A 23,931-nucleotide genomic window follows, 5' to 3' on the forward strand; every position below is an offset into this window, starting at 1 on the left:
GAAAAAAAATCAGGCGATGGAAGAAACGCTCTGCGCCTGCTTGAAAGTTAATCGGCTTTATTTGACGCGGCTGCCTTTCCCTGCGCTTGGGGGGTGGAGGGGATGCGCAGGCTGGGGCGAAGCCACTTTGCACATGCTCGGAAGTCCTTTGTGTCTCTGGCTGGCTTTTCTCCCGGAGGAGAAGAAGCAGCAGCAGCGGAGGCGTTGCATGGGTTCCGCGGTCGGCTCCGCCTCGCTTGGCTGAATAGGCGAGAGACTCAGCTGATGCAAGCGGCTGCCCGGCCCTCCCTTCCCCGCCGCTGCATATATATATAAGCCAAGCTCGAGGCGCCCCCGCCGTGGAACCTCCCTTCCCGTGTCTTCGAGCCGCCAGAGGCGGGCTGGGTGCCTTTCCATCAGCAGTGGCGCCAGCGCTGCGGGGCCCGAGCTCGGTAGGCAAGCATGAGAGTGTGTGGAGGGGGGGGGGTGGACGCGAAGGGGGCCGAGAGAGAGAAAAACGGCTGGTAAAAATCCTGCATCTTCCGACTTCATCCTTGCAACGCTGCCCTGCTTTTTTTGGTGGTGGTGGTGGTTGCAAAAAGAAGCAGCTGCGCGGCTTTCCTTTAAAAAAGAAAAAAAGCTGCATTCCTGAGATATTCTTGCACCGGGAAGCGGGGGGAAGGGCGAGAATGAGTGCCCCCCCCGGCGCACTCCCCCCCCCAAAAAACCTCGACCGACCGCTCTCGCAACTCTTTTTTTCCTCCCCCTCCTCCTTTTATGCGGCTGCAAATTTCGTAGCGTTGCAAAGAAATAAAAAGGGTTTGAATCTGTTGCAAGCGGGAGGAGGGGGCCTTGCAGGGTGGCATGGAGGCGGGCTGGTGGGGGGAAACAGTTTTAAGCCCCCCGATTATTTAGCACCGAGGATATTTTTTTCTCCCCCCTCCCTCATCCTTTCCTGGAGGAATAATGAAGGTCTTTGCAATGGACGGGCTCTGGAGTATATCACTCGGCTCCCTTTCTACCTTCTGTCCCATCTTCTTCTTAGACGAAATTCATAGATAGGAATCGGTTTTCTTGAGATGTGGGGCAGCTTAAGTGTCTCCCCCTCCCCCTTAGCTCTCGATATCATGCCGGGTATTTTTCCCCCCTCCCTTAAGTATATAATAGAAAATGAGAGTGATCACGCCCCCTTCCATCTAAGATTATCCGCGGCGGAGTGGGGGTGTGTGTGGAATACTTGGATTTTGAAAGAAAACGCAGTATTGCAACAAAACCCCCCCACTCCCATTGGAAATATGGGGGTATGGGTCTACCTCTAAGAGGTCGACCTATTGCTGATACAGAAAAAAAAAGGGTGTTGGAGCAATTGGCTTGGTTTTTCTAGATTTGCTATCACTCCCGCCCACCCACCCCCCGCCCCGAAAATTTCCGGATTTCTCCCTTTCCAGAAAATGCTACATATGTGTCCGTATGCGGTCTTATGTATGTCCCCCCCCAGTCATTATTTTGCAAAATCGGTGGCTGTATTTTCGGTCAGTCATTTTGTAAATAAGAAAAAAAGAGGTGTGTATATTGTACACGCCCCCTTCTTTTACAGTGTTCCTTCTCTCCCAGCCCCTGACGTCTAAATTTGCTCGAATAATACATAACGTTGCAGATCTTCTAAAGGAACCAAAATAATAATAATAATCTCCCATTGGGTGCATTGCTTCACAAAGGAATACAAACCTGCTGTAGTCTACTCACACCCCCTTCCATTTACTTTCCTGTGTTAAAAAAAAAAAAGCTCCCTGGGTCCAACAGATCACAGGAGACATTTGTGGGGGTGGGGTGGGGGGTTGGATGCCTTCTGTTGTATTTTGAAGAATAATTTTTGGGTATGTGGCCCCCTAAAAGGATGCAAGGATCATTTTAAAAAGATGGTTCTTTTAAAGTGCTGCTTCGTATTGGGAAAGGTCTGTGTAGCTTCCATTGTAATTCTCACCCCTAAGAAAGAGGAAGGTTGCGACTCTGTATGAGTGTGTGTGTGTGTTGGGGGAGGACAGAATGCACTTTCTTTAAAGGAGGGGTGCCTTTTTCTGGGTCTCTTTCTAGCTCTTGTTTGTCGTCGGTGTTTATAGACTTCATATGTTTCATTGTCATATTTTGGTTAGCTTGATCATTCTTTTTATCAGCTGTTTAATTAGCCAAAAATTGTTCTATGAATCCTGATATTTGCCTCTCCCCCCACCCCCCTTTCTCTCTTCCAGGGTCTTATTCAACCAATCCGGACTAGCTTCATCCAATTTTTTTTTCTCTCTTGTCCCTTCCTTGTTTCTTTGACTATTTTTCTCCCATTCTCTTATTTGGAATATTCCTGCATTTTTAAGATCTCAAGATGGTGCAGAAGAAAACCGAGCTTAAAGGCTTCCATCTTTCTTTTAAGGTACGGTGTGACCGTTTCATTGTTTTAAAATGGTATAAAATCAGATGAATTTCTTCATGTTTTAAATCTTTGCTCCTTTGCTTTTGGTTTGTAAAAAATAAGCCTGTGGGGTTTAGCTTTATCAAATGGCAGCTAGTTCTGAATTGCAGGGAGAATGTCTGGCTGTTGTCAGTAAAAAGAGGAAATGGGGGAGAAACTAAACTTTTGTTGGTTGTACTTGCAAGTTTTGTGCATCACACTAAAGAATCTCTGAAGAAGTGAGGTAGCTGTCCTTTAGGAATACATAATATTTCCTAAAATATTTCCAACAAGTAGAAATTTACAAGTGTTTCTGCAGGCTTTGGCACAAAATGTTGCACGTGATCTGGTTTTCCAAATTTCTTGATATTCCCCTCCTGTTCTAGCATATTTTGTGACTGCTGAATAGGCTCTCTTTCCATTGAGCTTTTTGTAGTTTTTTATAAAATATATTTAAATTTAATGGACACCTTCCCAGTATTCAATGTTGTTGATACTCAAGGTTTCTTGGTTTTGTACAAAGGAGTTGGTGTTCTGTCACTTTACATTTGAAGTAGTACTGAATTGGGGCATATGGTGCTTAAATTCCTGGGGAAGAAATGGAAATAGTCAGGATTCCCAAATATAGGTAGTCCTTGACTTATGACCACAATTGAGCCCAACATTTCAGTTGCTAGGTGAGACATTTGCTAAGTGAATTTTGCCCCATTTTACAACTGTTCTTGCTACAGTTAAGTGAATCATTGCAGATGTTAAGTTGGTAACGGTTGTTGAGTGAATCTGGCTTCCCCATTTGCTTGTCAGAAGGTTGCAAAAGTTGATCACATGACCCTGGAAAACTGCAACCGAAAATAGGAACCAATTGCCAGGAACCTGAATTTTGGCCACATGACCATAGGGATGCTGCAAGGATAGTAAGTGTGAAAAATGGTCATAAATCACTTTTTTCAGTGCTGTAGCTTTGAATAATCACTAAATGAACTGTTGTAAGTCAAGGACTACCTATAGTCTCTATGGTTATGAACCATTAAGTCCCTACTATACCACCATTGGTATAGTTCTTGCCAATACTTTGCAAATACCTGGTGCCAAAAGTGGTACATTATATTTTCAAAGCACAGTCAGTCTATTCCAGTATTTCTCAATGTTGGCAGCTTGAAGACATGGGGACCTTAACTCTCATGCTGGCAGGAGGAACTCTGGGAGTTGAAGTCCACACATTTTCAAGCTGCTAATGTTCAGAAACACTAGTCTTTGTAATCTTCCAACTCCATCTTAGACTTTGATATTCAGAATTTCCTGTGTTCAGGTTTGGCATATACGAATGAGTGTTTCAATTTAGGATGGCATTTGTTTACATTAGACTAATTCCTAGTTTGCTTAACTATGTATAAGACCAGTTCTGTGCTATTAATCATGGTTTCCAAATCCAAGTTGAATTTGCTGAATCAAAAGCTGTTACTTGATAAACTCAGTCCTGACTTCCAAGTAGTTAATATTTTATTTTAATAAGAACTAAGTTTGTGGGGAGGGGCAGGAATAGAGAAAGTTAACGAACAATAAAGTTGAAAAAGCAAATTGCAGATTTTAAAGTGAAATAAAGTAAAGGCTTGTGTATGTGTTGAATAGGAGAAGAAAAAAGTATGTTAAGAACATTGCCCGCACAGATTGGATTCATACATTCAGTTAAAATATAGTATGATTTGCTTATTAGCAATTACCAGCACATCAGCTTTGTAAACCCTGGCATGTGGGTTAATAAATTAATATTACTTTAGCCATGTATAGTTAGTACAGTGCAGTTAATCAACCATGGCTTAATTTGTTGTGTGAACACAGCTACTGTGTTCAGTATGTGCTCTTAACATGATGTGTGTTTAGAGATTATAATTTTGGCTACAAATCAGTTTAATTTATACTTTTCCATAGCAGTGGGTTTCAGTGTGCCTTTTCTGGACTCCACAAGAAAAATCCTATCTTGGATTTTAAAGAGAATATATCTTTGTTTTGTCTTGCTTTTGAAGAAGCTTGACGTAAGCATAATCCTAGGTTGTGATCTGCAGTTCTAGCCCTAATGTGGCTATTGCAACCTCTGATTTTGCAGAGACACGTTTGTAATGAGGGCAAGCTCACCTGTTTTTTTTTTAAACAATAATGATAGTTTGCAATTGTTCAAACTCCTATTTCTCTTATTCATTTTCCAAAGAATCCCTTACCTCTTTTTATTATTGTTGGAGTAACAGTGGATTGGAATTTTCTGTTTGCCCCCCAAATGTAAAGATAAGCTTTTAGTTCTTTTGAGTGATGTAAAGAAAGCTATTGCTGACATGTCCAAACATGCCTGAAGATTCGGGGGATATACCAAAGCTCTGTGGGTAGCTGGGGAAAAAAAAACACGATTGGGTTTGAAGAATGCAGATTGAAGGCCCCACCTTGTGGGATACGAAAGAGATCTGGCAAAATAAATCAGTAAAGTGATGGAAAACTTGTGTGAAAATAATCAGCATTTATTCATTTATTCTGTGCTCCTACATTGTCGGGTAGAAATTCAAGGTGATTTATAGGTATGATGTGCGTGGTTTGTGCTTGGTGGCCTTTTTGAACAACAGAGATTGCAACAGTGCAATTGTGGGCTCACCCGCCTGTCTCTTCCAGCTAGTTGCCTTGTTCCCATTGTTCAGGTGGAGTAACTGAGCCTGAGACAGCCTCCCAGCCAGTTCAAAAACCTGTCCTGCTTATGAATTTTACCCTGCAGGGATGCCAGTCAGCACTCTGCTCAAAGCATGGGGTTCAGCCTATGAGAATTTCTCCCCTATCCTGTCAGTCCATGGGCTGGCTGCTCCTAATTATGGGTGTCCTGGTTGGCAGCATGTGAGGGCAGGCTCTGTTGGGTACTGAGGTAGGGTGATTGGGCTGTCTCTACTTTTTAATAAAAGCTTCTGTGGCTTAAGTTGGGTTTGTCCTTCTTGAAAGCTGGGCAAATGCTTGTCTTCATCACACAAGCTGAACTCAGAAAGTATATAATTGTACTTGGAATGCTTTTTCTCTTTGTATCACTGAGTGTTGTATCTTATGATTTGTGATTGTATTTTATGATCATGATTTATCATTTGTTGCTTGTATATACACAAAGTTTATGCACTGGAGACAAATCCTTTGTGTGTCCAGACCAATAATTCTATTCTTTTATAATTCATTTGTAGAATTACAATGTAATTCTACATTTGTTTGCAAGCTGGCATCCAGGTTAAAATAGCACCCATTTGATTTATTTTATTTCAAAGTTGCTAGTCCTGATGGGGCACTTCTGAACAACTGATGACTGTCTAGAATTGAGCATGGGGGGCAGCCTTGGAAATTTGCACAAATCTTCCTAGAATCCAAATAATGTTCCTTTGATTGTTAGGCATGTAGTAAGAGACTATCCTGGTTTACTGCATATAGTATGCAATATATACATTATACTGGTTTACTACTACAACTGTAGATGGAGGATATAGAGACAACAGGATAAGTCACGTTCATCCCAGGTTCTCTAAATGATTTTTGCAGTGTAATTACTGGTGCTGCTTTTGGGAATACTCAGAAAACTTGCTTCCTCTTAGACCAGAATTTCCCAGCCTTGAAAACTTTAAGATGCATGAACTTCAACTCCCAGAATTCTGGCCAGGGAATTCTGGGAGTTGGTCCACATGTGTTAAAGTTGCTAAGATGGGTAAACCCTATCTTTAGATTAAGGTTTCATTCAATAGGCCATTTTAGATTTTGTTGGTACTTATTAAGCAATCAAACAGTTATGCTCTGATATTAAGTTTCAAGACCCTGGCCTATAGACAAATCTAGCTTAAACTCCTGCTACCCATAGTTAGGAGTTTGGTAGTTAGGGTTCAAATTCCATTGCTTGTGAATTTTGACAAGAAATTGTTTCTTGTAGTTTTTTTTCCATGAAGACTGCCTTTTACTCTTACAACAACCTTGTGAGTTAGTCTACAGAGAGATTTGAGAGTCAGAGAACAAGTTCCCTTCTGCACTAAGTGAACTAACTTGGTTGTGCCATAGCTTATTATGTAGTAAAACCCAGCTGCTGTGGCTTATTCAGCCAGTATAAACTACAAGGACCTACCAGGGCTTAAGACTGATGTCTTGGAAATATGGTTGAATGAGAATTTTCAATCCTTGCTCCTACTCAAAATCCAAAGCCCAAGCTAGACGTACCTCAGAAAGTAACAGACTTCAGAACTGAATTCAACTGAATTCCCCCCCCCCTTTTTGGTCTGTGGCCTTTCAGCAAATAAATAAATAGATGATGTAGGACACTAATGTTCTTGTTAAAGGAAACAATGTTGTGTTAATAAGTCATTTCACGTCAAGGAGATCCAGGTTCAAACCCTTTGCATTCTGTTAAGCTTCCAATCAATTTTAGCCTACCTAACAAGAGAATAAATAAAAAGGGACAGGAGTTGCAGAGTTAGCTATGATGTCTGTAATTCCTAGGGGAAAAACTACAATGAACATTTATTTTCAGACCCCCCAATTACTCCACAAAAAGAAAAAATAGGCAGAAAATAAAATTGAGAATTGGAATCCTGATTCTGGAAGAAGCAAATCTGTTTATTTTCCTTGTAGAATGAACACACATTTTTCCTCCTCTCTCCAAAGACTTTGCTGAATTGGGTCTCTTGATGTCCTTTTTGCAAATTAAATCTGCATTATATAATACCCATTCCCTTTACTCTGGTTTCTGAATTTGATTGCGGAATTTGGTTTGGGTTGGCTGCACAGAGCATTTTGGGCACTAACTTGAAATTTCTTGCTGGTGTTTTTCCATCAGGTTTATAATTGCTCCAGTTGCCTTGTGGGTATTACCAACCTGTTTTTACTGGCTAACTTTAATTTAGCACTGCTGTGTTGATTTTTTTCGCCTTTTTTCTTTTTTTTAAAAAAAAAGCCAATCAAGGTAGATAGTTTGAGGCATTGGTTGTGGTAGATGTATGCGTCAGTGTGTTCAAGGGTGGGGAAATTTTGCTGCAAAATTCTTGTCCGGTGCAGTGTTTTTGTTTAAATAGCACAGCTTCCTGGCATGGAACCAAACAGTGGTTTGGTTTAAAGTTCTTGGTTTGTGAGTGTGTTGTGGTGGAGAGCAGCTGGAAAGAAAAGACTGGGGGGCTGGGAGGACCTGAATGGATGTGCTTACGTTTTTGTGTGTCCTGATGCTGCCACCCCCTTTTTTTTCTTTCTTAAAGCCGCTTGTGTTGATGTAACTTCTGTTGTACCTTGTGGTTTGGATGCCAGTGAGGCCCTGAAAGGGGAGGGCGGGTGGGTGGAGCCAGTGTGTTATGTAAGCACCCTTTGCGTTCTGCAATGTTGGGCCTAGCTTTTCCTTACAGGAGAAAGAAAGCGGATGCCAGGAAAGGAGAAAAATAACCACCCAGAAATATTTTCTGGACCCCTGAGACCTCTCCAGAGAGTAGCAGGTCTTGAAATAGGAGAAACCTTGCTGGGTCTTTCGTTTTAAAAAATACGTATTTTTTAAAAAGTAAGTCCCATATAGTATCTTGAGGCTGCACCAGGAGGCCAAGCAAAGCCTCACAATTGCAGTTTGATGGCTGAAGGTATCAACATTTGAAGCAGGGCGTCCAACCTTAGCAACTTTAAGACCTGTGGACTTCAAGTCCCAGAATTCCCTAGCCAGCCTATGTTGGCTGGGGAATTCTGGGACTTGAGGTCCACAGGTCTTAAAGTTGCTAAGGTTGGACGCCCCTGCTTTAGAACAGTTGTGCAGACTGAATTAAAAAGCATTAAAAAGCGATCAAGCCAGGATTGCAATTATGACATGCAATTTTGCATGGGGATTACTCAAGAACACAATGTACTCCATATCACACCCCCTGGCCCAAACGTTGTTACCTTATTCACTTCTGAATCTTGCTTCTCTCTCCTGCGTTAAGATTGTATCCTGCCTCTCCTCCCATAAGGATGTTTTTTCTAATTTTATATTTTAAAATATATTTTATATTTTACACCAGGCCTTTTAAACAGTTCCCTTTCTGGTACTTGTCTTGGTTTCTGTTTTATCTTCTGTAATAATTATTTTAATCTCCAACCAAAGCATTATGAGATTTGTGGACTGTTCTGGTCAGCTTTTTTCCTGGCTTAGTGGTGCTCATGCAAATCTCGTGTATGTGTGTTGTGTTGTATTGTGCTGTGCTGTGAAAGCAATATGAAATTTCTAGATAACGAAGCAATAATTCCTAAATATGTCTATCTGATACTACCGTGTCTGGACTGGTGTCCTCATCAACAAACCTATTAGTGAAATTCAGAGTTATTTATTTATTTATTCATTTTTCTGCGCAGTTCTGCCTCACCTCAGCAGATTTTGTAAGAATGTTTCTGTGTAGGTTGTGAGTTAATATGTTTATTTATTGACAGGAAATCTTACTGAACTGGCAGTGCCATACATATTCTTACGCACTTCCACAACTTTTTATATAGATTTTTCAATCAGTAGTGAAATCAGATTGGGATAAGGTTAGTGTGTCCTTTTCCAGTTTTTTTGGACATTGGGCAACAATATATGAAAGCTCTTAAAACTTGGCTAGTTCTCCTGTCGGCTCATTAACTCTTACCTGTATTAGAGGCTGTAATGAAGAGATGGTTGGGTGATTTACAGAATTGTTTCGGGCACTCAAGGAGTCCCTTTTATTGACAAAACTAACGAGATGTTTGTTCATGTTTGTATATGACTGGAGTACAATTATTTTTTAATACATGTCCTCGATTTACAATTAATTGTTTAGTGACCATTCAAAGTTAGAGCAGTGCTGAAAAAAGTGACTTATGACCATTTGTCACACTTACGACTGTTGTAACATCCCCATAGTCAGGTCATCAAAATTTAGTTGTTTGCAACTGGTTCATATTTATAGTAGTTGTTGTGTCCTGGGGTCACCTTTTGCAACCTTCTGACAAGTAAAGTCAATGGGAAAGCCAGATTCATTTAACAACCGTGTTACTAACTTAACAACTGCAGTGACTCACTTAACAACTGTAAAAATGATCGTAATGTGGGGCAAAATCCACTTAACAAATGCCTCAACAACATAAATTTTGGGCTCAATTGTGGTAAGTTGAATACCTGTATATTTATTTTTTGCTTTTAAAATAATAATAAGCAAAAAGAACAAAACACCAAAATATATGCATTGTCAAAAATATACAAGTGCTTAAAACTAAGTGTAAAAATACAAGAAAAGCAAGATACAGAGAAAAATATGTTGTTGGAACAGTAAATAGTTACAATTCTATATACAATTATGTAATACACTCAAGAGTGTGTGTTTTTAATGCACTATATCAGTGTCATGCTTATAAATGAGCCCCATATTTTCTTATATTTATCTGTACAAAATCTACATCTCTAAGCAATCATAGCATGTGTCATCAGCTCTTCAATCCATTGAATGAATTTATTCATACATTTATCTCCTCAATATTGCAATATCAGCTTGTTAGTTATAATAAGGGCCTGGAGAATCAGTTTAAATTGTCTAGTTGTCAAATTCCATGCACTAGCTATGTATTTCAATAGATTACTACCCTCTGAAAGTTTTAGGGGTTTCTTGCATAGTCACATTTTTGTAGTTTATTACTTTCTCCCAAAAGTAATAATAATAATAATTACTATCTCTTTTTCCTTTTGGAAATGTTGATCAAGGGTTAGCTACATGAAATAAAAATCCTTCCATGTAAAAGTGTAGCTAAGTAAGACTTGATTTTTCCTTGTTGCCCTCGGAAATGATACTAGTGAGCTGAAGCAGTTAAGGCAATGTTCTTCAAACTTAAACTTGAAGATGTGTGGATTTGAGCTCCCAGAATTCCCCAGGCGGATGACTGCCTGGAGAATTCTGGGAGCTGAAGTCCACACATCTTCAAGTGGTCAAGTTTGGAAATCACTGCACTATGTTAATTGTTTTTATGCCACCCAGAGTCACTTTTTCTATGATGGGCAGCCATATAAATTTGACATATTAATAAATAAATATAAATATGTAAAGAGAACAAGCTGGAGAGAGACCCTACCACCTGCTTCTGTGGAATGTGCAGGTGGGGTGCTCTTCCCTTTCTGGGGTTCTCCAGCTAAATTCTCGGTCAGAATTCCAATTATTACAATCACAGCACACCTGAACAGTTCCCAGTTGGGAAGGGCTGGGTTTGGGGTGTAGCAAACGCCAACTGCTTTCCCCAAATGAACCATTTGATGTTTGATAGTGGCCTTGGAGATTTCCTTGAAGCTTATCTATTCTAAATAAACCTTTTCCTTTGTGTACATTTCGGGATGGCTCTGGGAAGCTGACAGGAGGGTGTTCCAGCTTGTTAGACAAGTCTGCGGCTTGTTCTGCCTTATAGCTTCTTCTTAATGACCTTCTTTGGGGAATGGCCCTTTCTCGTTATATTTCTTCCTCCCTTTCTTTGGCATGTTTGAATCTAATTTGTATGTCAAGGTTCCCAACTAAGAAAGAACAACTAGCTTATTTCAGCTCTGCAGATCTAATCCCCAACATGTTACTAGTTCACAGGAATGTCCATTTATAATATTGTTTCTTACTGAAGTCAAACTTTTAAACTGCCCAATAACTGCAACTCTCTCAGCCGTTTATGATAAAATTGATTAAAAATATAATCCTAATAAAAGCATGTACTGGAAAATGAAAAATGTGATATCAAAACTATACAGATAGTCCTCGACTTACAACCGTTTGCTTAGTCACCATTAGTTACAGTGGCACTGAAAAAAGTGACTTACGACCATTTTTCAGAGTAGTTATGGTTGTAGCAGCCATTAATCAAGGTCACATGGTCAAAATTTGGGCACTTGGCAACTGGCCTGTATTTATGACAGTTGCACTGTTCCTGGGGGGTCATGTGATCACCTCTTGTAACCTTCCCAGCCAGCTTCCAACAAGCAAAATTGATGGGAGATATTAGATTCCCATAATGACTTCATGACTCATTTAACAATTGCAGTGATTTGTTAAACTGTGGCCGTAACATGGGATATAACTCAGGTTAACACTGCCTTGCTTAGCAATGGAATTTTTGTGTTCCTTTGTCGTAAGTCGAGAACTACTTGTATAAACTAATCAAATCAGCACATCAGTCATAGAAAAATTGATTAAAATGCTATTGAACGCCAATTAAAAAGTCTGGGAAAATAGAAAAGTCTTTACTTGGCACTGTACTGCTGCTAACTGGTTTATCGATTGAGCCTCCCTGGGTTGGGCCTTCTGTAAATGGAGAGTCCCACTAGAGACGGCTTTACTAGGCAAAGAAAAATATGCAAAATGATTTGCAGAAATAAATGAAAGGATTCTCTTCCTCCTGCAGTGAGAAATGATTTAAATATGCATGGTAGCAGGCTGGACTATGCATGCTTATTAGAAGAATTTTTTTTTAGTGGGGTTGTGTGTCTTTTAAGTTACACAGGGATCTGTTGCAGGTCTTTATTAGATGTTCGTAACAAGTGACTGTTCAGAGTCAAGTTCAGTAAGCCAGAATTGTCAAGAGAGCATCCTTGACAGCTTTGAGAAATCATAACTGAAACTGACAGCAGCTACACTCGCCTCTTTTCCAGCAACTGCTTCTGATCCAACTGGTTGTAGAAAGAAAATCCTGTTAGGAAGGTTGCCTGCTTTTCTAACACTATTTCAACTGATTTTTTTTTAATCCCCTTTTTTTTCTTTTCTTTCCATCTCATCAGGGCCAGAATCCTTTCGACCTGGAATTCTCTCAGTCCACTCACCTGGAATCTGTCTTCAATTTTGAATGTTCCACTCGGCCCGGTGAGCTCCACTTTTGCCTTTGAGAAAGCAGTGGGTGGGACAGGGTGAAGCAGGAGGGAGCAGTTTATTTTCTCAGGGGACCACGTGAGAAACTGGGACTATTGGTCAGGGCTGAACCAGTAGGGTAGTGAAGGCATGCAGACCACTTAAGTAAATTGTGGGGGCGGAGGGGGAATAGCAGTCACGTTTAAAATAAAAGCAACCCACGTGGGCCCGGATAGAGGCAGCCAAAGGGCCAGATGTGGCCTGGGATGAAGGCTTGTTAAGAATGAATTTATGCATTCATCAAATTCATAGGGCTACCCAAAGTCTGGGTGGTGAACAAAAATACAAACATGAATTCCCCCAAATCCATGCCTCCTCCTCCCCCACTCCCAAAAGAACTGGGGTCTCTTTTCTGTTTTTTTTGCATTCCAAAGTGATTCTGCTGTAATCCATTCAGGAGAAATTGGATCATTGTTCTATTTTTGCAGTTAGCATGTTGTTTCTGAGCCCTGGGGAAACGGGATGAAATCTGCCTATGGATAATCCTTGATTTACAATAGTTTGCTTGGTGACCGTTCGAAATTACAAGGGCCCTGAAAAAAGTGTCTTATGATCGTTTTTCACACTTACAACTGTTGCAGCATCCCCATGGTCAAAACCTGATCAAAATTCAGATGCTTGGCAATTGGTTTACGACATTTGCAATGTTCCAGGGTCACCTTCTGAGAAGCAAAGTCAAGGGAAAAGCCAGATTCACTTTAACAGCTGTGTTCTTAACCTAAAACACCTGCAGTGATTCACGTAACAACGGTGGCAAGAAAAGGTGTAAAATGGGGCAAAACTCATTTAACAACTGCCTGTCGGCAACAGAAATTTGGGGCTCAACTGTGGTCATAAGGCGAGGACTGCCTGTATTGGGAATCGGTGTGTTGGATCATATGGCCAATCTAATCTTGATTCAGGTGGACTCCTGTTTGGCTCAGTGGTGAATGCTGATGAAACTGGACATCTATAAGCTTTGGACATGTGGTGGAATTAAGACCTTTACAAATGATGCTACGGCCGCACTCGTGGTTGATTCTCCTCTTTTCTGCAACTGTGAGAAAAGCTAGCCTGAGAAAGAAGCCCCTCCCCATGTCCTAGTTTTTGGGCAAAATGAAAGCTTGTGTTCAAGATCAGGCTTGCCTATAGTTGTAGCGTGTTAATTGCTTCTAGGTTCGAATGTTACCTTTATTGTAATGCTTCTTTCTTCTTTTTTTTAAAACGCCATATTTCTTGACAGATATGCCTTCGAGTCAGCCCATCGACATCCCAAATGCCAAGAAAAGAAACAAGAAGAAAAAACGCTGCCGAGCTACGGACAGTTTTTCAGGGAGGTTTGAAGGTGAGGTGAAACATAGCCAAGGCACTAGTCCACATTGTTAAGTTTCCAGGAAAGAGAAAAAGCCGGATGGCTCTACACCTCTTCTTGTAAAAATATTTTATTTTAAGCTTCAATATCGGCTCACAGACCCTCGAGGGTTATTGTCTTGATTCCTGTAGTAGAAGAGGAAGTTCATAAAGAGTATGTATTTTCTAATTTCCAAAATGGTTCACAAAGTAAAACACACAAATGATGTTCTGAAGAATCCAAAAAGAAACTAAAAGGAGGAACTGACAACTGGCAAAATAATGAAATCTATTTATGGGCCAGAAAAGAAACTGGGTTAATTTAAAATTCAACTCAAAGAACTGAAAAGAACAATAACAAGAACTTTTATTAACCTGTTTCAGTAAGCTAACTGGGAAAATCCGTATAGATCTTCTCTCATTTTCACTGGACTTGCTTGCTTGAAGACCAAATAGCGCTTCTGATTTCCATCTCTGGTTATATAAATACCCACCACACTGTTCCCTTTTGGAGTAAACAAGATAATGCAAAATTCAAAAAAAGAGGAAGAAATAGTAAAGGAATTAACGGCAGGGAATTTAAAAAAAAGTAAACATAAGTAAAAATTAGCGTACCCCAAGATCGTTTAGATCCATCCAGGCACAGTTTCCTCCATTTTTCTCTTTCTTTCAGCCCATTCAGTCTGTCTTTGTGTATTTGTTTTTGCAATTGAGTTCTCATTTGTTGTCTCTGTGATGTCAGTGTGCTTTCCAGTGGTCGTTCCCTTTTGTATTCAATCCAGTTAATTTGGAACTTACTCATCCTTGACCCTTTCTCGGTTGTATTTCAGCACCCCCCACCCACCCCCATGATAACCCATTCTCACCACATTCAGCTTATTTTCGTGCTTCTCCTGAGCTAACCCTACTTCCATGTGACAAAGTGAACAGAGCCATGCTCCGCATTCAGCCCTTTTCACTTAGTTTGGCAAAAAAAAATTCCTTGCCACAGGCTATAAACTGCCCACAACATCTCTACTAACATTTGCATGCTTAAATTTCATTCAATTTCTCACAAACTTTGGGCCAGGGAGCCGAGATTCATCAATTTGTGCTAGTTCTTTTTTTTTTTTTAAGGTAGTTTATAATTTCATTTGCCCTATTAGACCCAGCTATTTTGATACATCAATCTTCAGATCATTCCTTGCTTGTTGCATAGTGCAAGGGTAACATTTTCAGGAAATGTCTATGTAGATTCTCAGTCATCCAGGTCACGGTTGTCCCAAAGGTGCTTTTTCAAGAGGCAACTGGACTTTCTGGTATTTTTCTTTGGAGACGTTTCATTTCTCATCCAAGCAGCTTCCTGGATGAGACACGAAACATCTCCAAAGAAAAAAAAAACAGAAAGTCCAGTTGCCTCTTGAAAAAGCACCTTTGGGGTTTTCAGGAAATGTTCTCAAACAACAACACAACATCCCCATCTAGTTAACGTCTTAAGATCACAAGTACTTGTACAATAATCAGGCAAAGGGACATGACACTCCTTTGTCTTACTCCTTGCTTGATGTTGAGTCATTTGCTAAGCATCCTGCTGATTGTCACATTTTATTTCTATCCTATCTTACTACCTTCAGCAGCTAATCTTCCTGTTTGCACAAAACACTCCACTGTTCAATCCTATTCACCTCATCCAGGGGTGAGATTCGAATTTTTTAACAACCGGTTCTGTGGGTGTGGCTTAGTTGATGGGCGTGGCTTGGTCATGTTATTGGATGGGTATGGCCAGCCCAATATCACTCACATTGAGGCACGCTTCTTGCTTGGCCTCTCATGACTGTGGGGATGCTGCAACAGTCGTAAGTGTGAAAAATGGTCATAAGTCACTTTTTTCAGTGCCATTGTAATTTTGAATGATCACTCCACACAAGCAAAGTACCATCAAAGGAGGAAAAAAAACCTTCAGAGACAGTCTTGAGACAGAAAGTCTAGTCCTGCCAAGAATGTAATAAGGGTTAATGGAGAGGCAGTTTCTGTAAGCAACACCAGAATGTTTCCTTCCTGCCTTCCTTACAGGATTAGGCCAGGAATTTCTTCTAACAACCGGTTCTCCGAACTGCTTAGAATGTTAACAACCGGTTCTAGCGAACAAGTGCGAACTGGTAGAATCCCACCCCTGACCTCATCATAACGTGGTTTCTGAATCACCAAACATGCAACATGGTGAGTCCTTGTTTAGCAACCATTGTTGGGACAAGCAGCTTGATTGTTAAGCAGAGCAGTCACTAAGTGAAACCACAACTATGCTTATGACCTTAATTCAGCTTTCCTTTGCTTACAGACCTGCAGAGGTTGTAAATGTGAAGACGGGTCATAGATTTTTTTTTTTCAATCATGGTTGTAACTGCGAAAGTTTGCTAAACAAAGACTCCTTGTAAATTGTCATTTTATATTTGTACATTTCTTAGCTTTGGCATATTTTGTTGTAGATGAAACTGGTGCTTGGTTATATCCCATTAGTCTATGCCAGGGTCTCTAAAATAGACATGCAACAAGCCGGTGTACTACTGCTCTCAACTCATCAACTAGAAAGTGATATGAGAAGAATTAGCATGAGGTTCCTTGTATTAGGTGTGTTATCTTCAGCTTACACTGTTTTTCAATTTTGCGCCAGAACACACTCATTCATCATCTTTGTAAGCCTGTCTCTAGCTTGCCTGCTCATAGGAAGAATGAGTAGATGTGGTTGGCCTGTGCCATCAATATTTATACAGTCAGAGTCCACCTGGAGAATTGTTTCCAGGATAAACCTGAAGCAGGTTCATAAATGGGCAATCTGGATGATCGAGACGTATGTCCTAAGACAAGATATGGAAGGAATCAAGAATATTAGGCCTTAAAAAAAAGAAGATCAAGAAACTATGTGGTAGCACACTTTGAAAGGAGAAACAGATGTTCTTTGTTGCGTAGAAGGTGGAAGTCATGGGTTAAGTTATGGGGATGAGGTGATTTTGGTTAAATGTAAGAATAAAGGTTCCCCTCATAGTTAAGGTAACTTTGGAATCGAACCATTTACTTCCCTGAATGTCTTTAAACAAAGATTGGAGAATAATCTATGAAGAAGGTTTCATTAGGATTCTTGCATAGAACTGTGGGGTTGGATTTGTTGACTGATCCTATTAGATCGGTAGTGTTTAGAAACTCTTTGAGTGAAGCTGCGTTTGTTGAAACAAAACTTGAAACTGGAAGAACTTAGATGTGGGTGAACTCTGGAATAGTTTACTTTTGCATTTTCGGCCTTCTGTGGGTTTTCCCCCAGATCAGCAGATGTGCTGTCTGAACACTCTTTTGAAGTCTGATTTTGGAATATGCTTTCTCTCCCTCCCGTTCTCTTTCTGCTGCCACATCCAGATGTTTACCAGCTCCAAGAAGAGGTCCTCGGAGAAGGAGCACATGCAAAAGTCCAGGCCTGTGTTAACCTCATTACTAATAAGGAGTACGCAGTGAAGGTATGAACTCTCGGTTGTGGTGGCTTCTCTGAGGAAAGGGAATTCTGGGAAATAATTCAGTGTTGTTTCCCAAACACTGAAGCCAAAAAAGTGGAGCTGGAATCTGTCCTTGGAGGGAAGAATATCTGAATTTTGGTCTCTTGCAATAAGAGAATCCTGGTGCATTGTCGTCAGCAGACATGTTTTTGAGAAATGCTGTGCAGTTCTCTGGCATTGGAGAAAGTTTCTTGAGGATTGGGCAACACCGACATTCCTGTTTGAAACTATTTTGAGGAAAATGCTGAGGTGTTACAAATGCTGTGGCAGGCTTTGCAAATTTTGATTGAAGAGTAGAGCTGGGATTCATAACTAGCTCCCAAACACTAGGCAATTTGCTTTGATCTTGGTAAACCCAGGTTCTTAACCTTAATCTAACTTTGTAAATTTAAAAAAAAAAAAAACTCCAGTTCCAGTCTGCCTATATCTGTATCACATCTACTGCTTGTTTGGAGGCTTCGGCTGATGCAAGCAAAAATGTGCACGAAGTCTTCTAATCAAAAGACTGGAGATTTGGGAGGTAGTTGGTTTTTATCTGCCTTGCGTTAGTTAATCTTGCAGGATGGTTGAGAACATTTCAAAGAGATCAGCGTGGTGAAGAAGGTTTTAATAAAGATAGTATTTCTCTGAAATGGTAAATTGGTAAAGACAGTATTTCTCTGAAATGGTAAGTCCTGCTACCTAGAGGCTTCCTTCCTCAAACCTTGATTGCGTTATTTAAAATAGAGGTAGTCCTCAACTTACGAACACAGTTGAGCCCAAAATTTCTGTTGCTAAGTGAGACATTTTTAAAAAGTGAGTTTTGCCTCATTTTGCGCCCTTTTTTGCCTCAATTGTTAAGTGAACAGCTGATAAGTTACTAACCCGGTTGTTAAGTGAATCTGGCTTCCCCCATTGACTTTGCTTCTCAGAAGGCCTCAAAAGGGGATCACATGACTTTGGGCCATGGCAACGGTCATAAATAGGAGTCAGTTGCCAAGCATCTGAATTTTGATCACATTTTGATCATGGGGATGCTGCAAGAGTCATAACTCTGAAAAACAGCCATAAGCCACCTTTCTCAGTGCTGTCGTAACTTTGAATGGTCAGTAAAGGAACTGTTGTAAGTCAAGGACTACCTGTACATGCCAGCTGCCAGTCACCCCAATTTTGATCACAGGACCACAGTGATGTTGCAACAGTCATAAGTGTGAGAATCTGTCATAATTAACTTTTTTCAGTGCTGTAACTTCAAACAACAGCTAATCGAATGGCTGTAAGTTGAGGCCTACCTGTAATAGATGTTGCATTCCAGGTAGCAGCCCATTCCAGAAAATATTAAATTATCTTAGAACAGACATGGACCATGCTCCACCTGGTTGGGAAGCGGTGAAGACAGAATTATGCACAAGTTCCTTTAAATTTGTGGAAACCCAGTGTTGGTTGAACAAAGCTCTAAAAAGGTTTCAGTAATTTATGCCAGTGTGAAGTGAAAGTCAGCTTGCAATGCTTAGCTGGATGTTGAAAAAGATTATTTGCAAGTAGAAAGTTAGTGCATTTTCCAGAACGCTAGCTGCTTACTTTCAGAAAGATGATACCCTTAAAAAAAAAAAAAAACCCAGTGTAGAGTTAGTAGAGTTTCTTTTCAATAATTACCACCATCTGTTGGAAATGTGGCTAATTGTCATTGCCAAGGCATCTCAGGATATTTATTCCATGATCTGGAAAATAAGGGTTGATTAGTCCTTCCAGAGTATATTTATTATTTATATTTATTAAAGCTGTTCAAGCATTAGGAAGATGCAAATGCAATTTATGTGCAAGAGAGGTATACTTTACATATCAGCTGATTAGTTCCTCTGGTGATAACACGCCAGCCAGATAACTGCATGATTAGTAAGAATGAAACAGCTCTTCTGTTTCTAGCTTCTTTTGAAAGTCAGGCTGCTGCCCAAAATAAACAGGATGTCTGTCTTCTTGGTCTTTGAGAGAAATGATTAAGATTGTCTAATCCCTTCCTTTCCTCTGCCTCTCCATTTTTATTTTGCTTTTTAAAACCTGCTTGGGAAAACTGCCCCGTGACTCTTCTGCCTAAGATATTAACATAAAATCAAGCCTGCTTTTGAATTCTTAAATGAATAGCTGTATTTAGTCAGTTACAAATGGGGAACAAACAGGCTGTCACCACCAGTGCCAGACTAACCAAGAGACAATGAGAGAAACTTTTGGGGTCCAAAGCTGGTAATTTATTTAGATTTATTTGCCTCCCAAAGTCGCTTCAAAACGAGATGAGCAGCTGATAAATTTAATCAATAAAATAAATAAATTTGTTGGCCCTTGTCCCCAAACTAGCATCTTGCAGAAGGGCTTAAACTACAAATCCTATTGCACCGTACGGCAAGGAATGGTTCCAAGAAATGAATGTGTAAACATTAGGGTGCAGGACGGGGAAGAAGCTTTCTTATTAATTTTTTAAATTTACATGACCACAGACAGATTCCCAGTGGAACCAGTTCCCCAGAAAAGGGAGTGAGCTGCCCTGTGGTGGCTTATGTCTAGCCATCTGTTTGGGATACATTTATTCTTTTTTTTTGTTTTGAGCAGAGAATTGAATGCTCTATGAAAACGAAAATAAGGACTGAGGGTGACACTATAGCAATGTTCCGATATATCTCAGGGGCTGCCACAAAGAAGAGGGAGTCAAGCTATTCTCCAAAGCACCTGAAGGCAGGACAAGAAGGAATGGATGGAAACTAATCAAGGAGAGAAGCAACTTAGAACTAAGGAGGAATTTCTTGACAGAATAATTAGTCAGTGGAACAACTTGCCCCCAGAAGTTGTGAACGCTCCCACATTGACGTTTTTAAGAAACTCTTCTTTAAGAAGAGATTGGACAACCATTTGTCTGCAATGGTAATAAGGTTTCTTGCCTGTGCAGGTGGTTGGACTAGAAGACCTCCAAGGTCCCTTCCAATTCTTGTTATTCTGTTATGACTCCTTCCAGCCATAAGATTCTGAGATGTATGTCTTTGGACCAAGATTCTTACAGCTCAATTCAGTATAAATTTCTTCACTTAATTTATGAAGGACTTAAATCTCTTTAAATCAGTTGTTTGGTAAATAAACTGCTTGATAAAAAATAAACAAAACAAGCAATCCACCCACCCACCCCCCAATTCCTCTGCAGCAGCTCTCTGTCAGAAGGCCTACATTTTAGTTTTCTGTTTAAAATTTCAGCTCTCTCTCTCAGCTGCCTCTCCCAGTTTGACCTTCTCTTTTCAAACCCAATTGTTCCTCCCCCAGCCTTCCCCCCCCCCCCTTAATCCCTCCTGCCAGCATGTATTAAGGCAGGAAGAGTGACGCAGATGATCTAAAATGGGACAGGGAGAACCTGGCACCAGCCCGGTTGTGTGTGCGTGTGTGTGCGTGTGTTTGTGTTGTGCAGATGCCATGGCTTCGGGGAAGGGAGAAGAGGACAGTTGTAAATCTGATGGTGGAAAGAGAAGCCAAAAGGGTGGCGATGTTGAAAACCCTCCCAGACCAGAGGGAGGAGAACGCAGCTGCTGCACACTGCGTTCCTGTCTCTCTGGGGAGTGTGGCTTCTTTTTTTTTTTTCCTTTCTTTTCTTTTCTTTCTTTCTTTTTTTTTTTCTTTTTAAGTTGGCAGACGGCGAGAAACAACAGCTCTTTCATTCGTCACTGCTGGCTGTAAAGTGGCAATTTGGGGAGCAGAGAAGTGTGGGGCCCCTGTGAACAATCCATTTTCCACCCTTTTGCTGTTCGAGGTTCATGCCCACCCATTTGCACATTGTTGCAGTTACAAAGGGGTAGGCTGGTGAAAAAAAAAAACTTTTGGGAGAAAGGCAGAAAGAAAAGAAAGAAAGGAGGAAAGAAAGAGGAGGAAAGGATTGAGGGAAGAAGAGGGAAGGAGGAAGGAAGGAAAGGAAAAGAAGGAAATAAGGAAGGGAAGAGAAGAAAGGAACAAAAAGAGGAAGGAAGAAGGAAAGGAAAGTGAAGGAAGGAAGGAAGCAAAGGAAGGGGGAAAGAAAGAAAAAAGAGAAAGATCAGTTGCTCACAGAACAGCTGGAGAATCCCTTCCCTGCCTGTCCTGAATACCTCATTGAGGTTACCGTTGTTATTGTGCAAGGCTGGGGGAGCGCAGAGACTTACATGCCTGAACCCCCCAAACTCTTTTGAATACAGTTTCACAGGTGGAATCTTGCCATTCTGAGTCAGAAGGCCCAATTTGTTTTACAGATTGCAAAAGGCTAAAGGGATTAGGAAGGGGGAAAGAGGGCATGAGAATTGCAAGGAGAGAAAGCATCCAGGCTTGGGGGATGGTTTAACTCGCCCTTCAGCTGTATACTTTAAATAGACAAGCTTGGGTTTTTAAAAATTACCAGTTTTTTTTTTTAAAAAAAGGCCTTTTCTTCATTGGGTATAAAGTGGAATAAAGAAACAACAGCCTATTTGTGTTTGCAGGAGAGTATTGGGGTGTTTATGAGATTGGGTTGGCTTTAATGCTATCTTGTAAATGCCTCCATAAACATTATCTCCAGCGCCTGTTGTACTTTGCTCGTGTTTCATACAAGATCATAGAGCATAATAGCTGATACCACCACCACCCTCCCCCCATGGAATATGACTTCAGATCAGCCCTGCCCCACCCCGGGGAAAATTTGAAGAGCAGTTGGAGGGAGCCAAGTTTGAGAAGCGTTGTGTGCTTGGTGTCAAAATCGTTGCTCATTTTATTTGTTGAAAGAAACAAAGTTTTGCCTGCAGAATATTTGCTTCATCTTGGTGTTGTTGTAACTGTAGCCTTTCCCTTATTTCTTTTTTTCTTTGAAAGATAATTGAGAAGCGCCTTGGACACATCCGAAATCGGGTATTTCGAGAAGTGGAAATGCTGTACCAGTGCCAAGGACACAGGTAGTGGGCAGTTTTAAGCTTGATCTTTGCTATATCTAGATGGTATCCAGGTTGTATTAATTGTCAGCGTTCCAGAAAACCTCCTCTCCAACAAATAACTCCGAGACGGACATCCTCTCAAAAGTTCTTTTTTATTTGGGTAGTAAACTGGCACATCTGGGAAATCCCGAATCTGAAAATTCTGGGTTTCCTTGTAATAAATTAAAAAAAAATACAAATCCAGCCCCTGCACCCATCATCTCATCACATGCCCCAATCACCATCTGTCCCAACTTGAGACGTCCTCTCAACCAGGTGCAGAAATAACATGACCTTGACTTAGAAGAAGAATGCTATTATGTCAAACCACATATCCTCCAAGATATTCCCCCCTCCCATTTTTCCAGGCTCAAGAAAGTGGCAGTGTGGAAGCGTCTGGTGCTACTATGGCTTCCAAAGCTGACATTAATGCTGACTGCAGTAATCAGGTGGTCCTCAGCTTAGGACCACCAACGGAGCCCAAAATTTCTGTTGCTGAGACATTTGTTAAGTGGGGGGTTGTCTCATTTTATGAACCTTTTTTGTCATAGCTGTTAAGTGAATCACTGCAGTTATTAAATTAATAACACGGTTGTTAAGTGAATTGGGCTTCCCCATTGACTTTGCTCGTCAGGAGGTCACAAAAGGGGATCACATGACATCCCCCCCAAAGACACTGCAACCGTCATAAATATGAGTCAGTTGCCAAGTGACTGAATTTTGATCATGTGACTGTGAGGGTGCCGTGACGGCCATAAATGTGAAAAACAGCCACAAGTCACTTTTTTTTCAGTGCCATTGTAATTTCGAACGATCACTAAACGAGCTGGATTACCTGTAAATCGGTTGAAAGTAATCCTTGACATGACCACAATGGAGCCTAACATTTCTGTTGCTAAGCAACATAGTTGCTAAGTGAGCTGTGCCTCATTTTATGACCTTTTATTACCGCAGCTGTTACGCAAATCACTGTGGTTGTTAAGTCAATCCTGCAGTTGTTAAGTTAAATCTGGCTACTCCCATTGACCTTGCTTGTTGAAATCTGGCTGGGAAGGTTATGAATGGGGATCAATGGGGATGCTGCAGTGGTTGTGTATAGGTAAACAGTCCTAAGTCACTTTTTTTCAGTGCCAATGTAACTTTGGTCACTAAAGGAAAGAATGTAAGTAGAGGATTACCTGAACTTCCATATCAAGGGACACTCTACCTCTGAATATTAGTTCCAGGGAAAGGAAAGTCTGGACTTCGTTCTCTGCATTGTGGTTGTGTGAGAAGTGTTTTGCCTGCCGTGAAGGAAAATATGGGTAGATCAGAGGCCTCAAAACTTGACAACTTTAAGACTTGTGGACTTCAACTTCCAGAATTCTCCAGCCAGCTATGAATGAAAATGAAATGGATTTAATTTCTTTCTCTTACCTGTCTCTTCTTATCCCTAATTATTGTCCCCGCCCTCCCCTGTCTTTTTTCAGGAACATCCTGGAGTTGATCGAGTTTTTTGAAGAAGAGGACCGGTTCTACCTCGTGTTTGAGAAGATGAGAGGAGGTGAGTCACTGACCAAATGAATGGCTTTTGTAGGTGGGAGAGGGAGAGAGAGAGAGAGAGCTTCTTATTTTTAAAGCCTCGTTTTTTCCAATTTAAGTAAGGAGGGGAAAAAAAACATAAATTGTACATGTTATAATTGTCCATATATAATTACATCGGGGCTGTCCAGTCTTGACAATTTTAAGACCTGTGGACTTCAACTCCCAGAATTCTCTAGCCAGCATAGCTGGCTGGGGAATTCTGGGAGTTGAAGTCCACAGGTCTTAAAATTGCCAAAGTTGGACACATCTGATTTGCATCTTTA

General features: G+C 40.7%; 1 protein-coding gene across 1 annotated transcript in view; it reads left to right on the forward strand.

Moving 5' to 3' along the window:
* The first annotated feature begins 252 nt into the window (after positions 1–252).
* MKNK2 (MAPK interacting serine/threonine kinase 2) overlaps positions 253–23,931 on the forward strand; it is a 48,342-nt gene continuing 24,663 nt past the window's right edge. Inside the window, exons 1-7 of the mRNA XM_026698975.2 lie at positions 253–431; positions 2,229–2,404; positions 12,183–12,264; positions 13,532–13,633; positions 17,026–17,123; positions 21,987–22,066; positions 23,554–23,627. Of these exons, the coding sequence (XP_026554760.1) occupies positions 2,357–2,404; positions 12,183–12,264; positions 13,532–13,633; positions 17,026–17,123; positions 21,987–22,066; positions 23,554–23,627 (484 nt within the window). The 5' untranslated portion in view covers positions 253–431; positions 2,229–2,356. The remainder of the gene's footprint in view (positions 432–2,228; positions 2,405–12,182; positions 12,265–13,531; positions 13,634–17,025; positions 17,124–21,986; positions 22,067–23,553; positions 23,628–23,931) is intronic.

This window comes from Pseudonaja textilis, chromosome 1 (assembly GCF_049901715.1).
Source record: "Pseudonaja textilis isolate UNSWEBS1 chromosome 1, rPseTex1.2, whole genome shotgun sequence".
Lineage (NCBI taxonomy): Eukaryota > Metazoa > Chordata > Lepidosauria > Squamata > Elapidae > Pseudonaja > Pseudonaja textilis.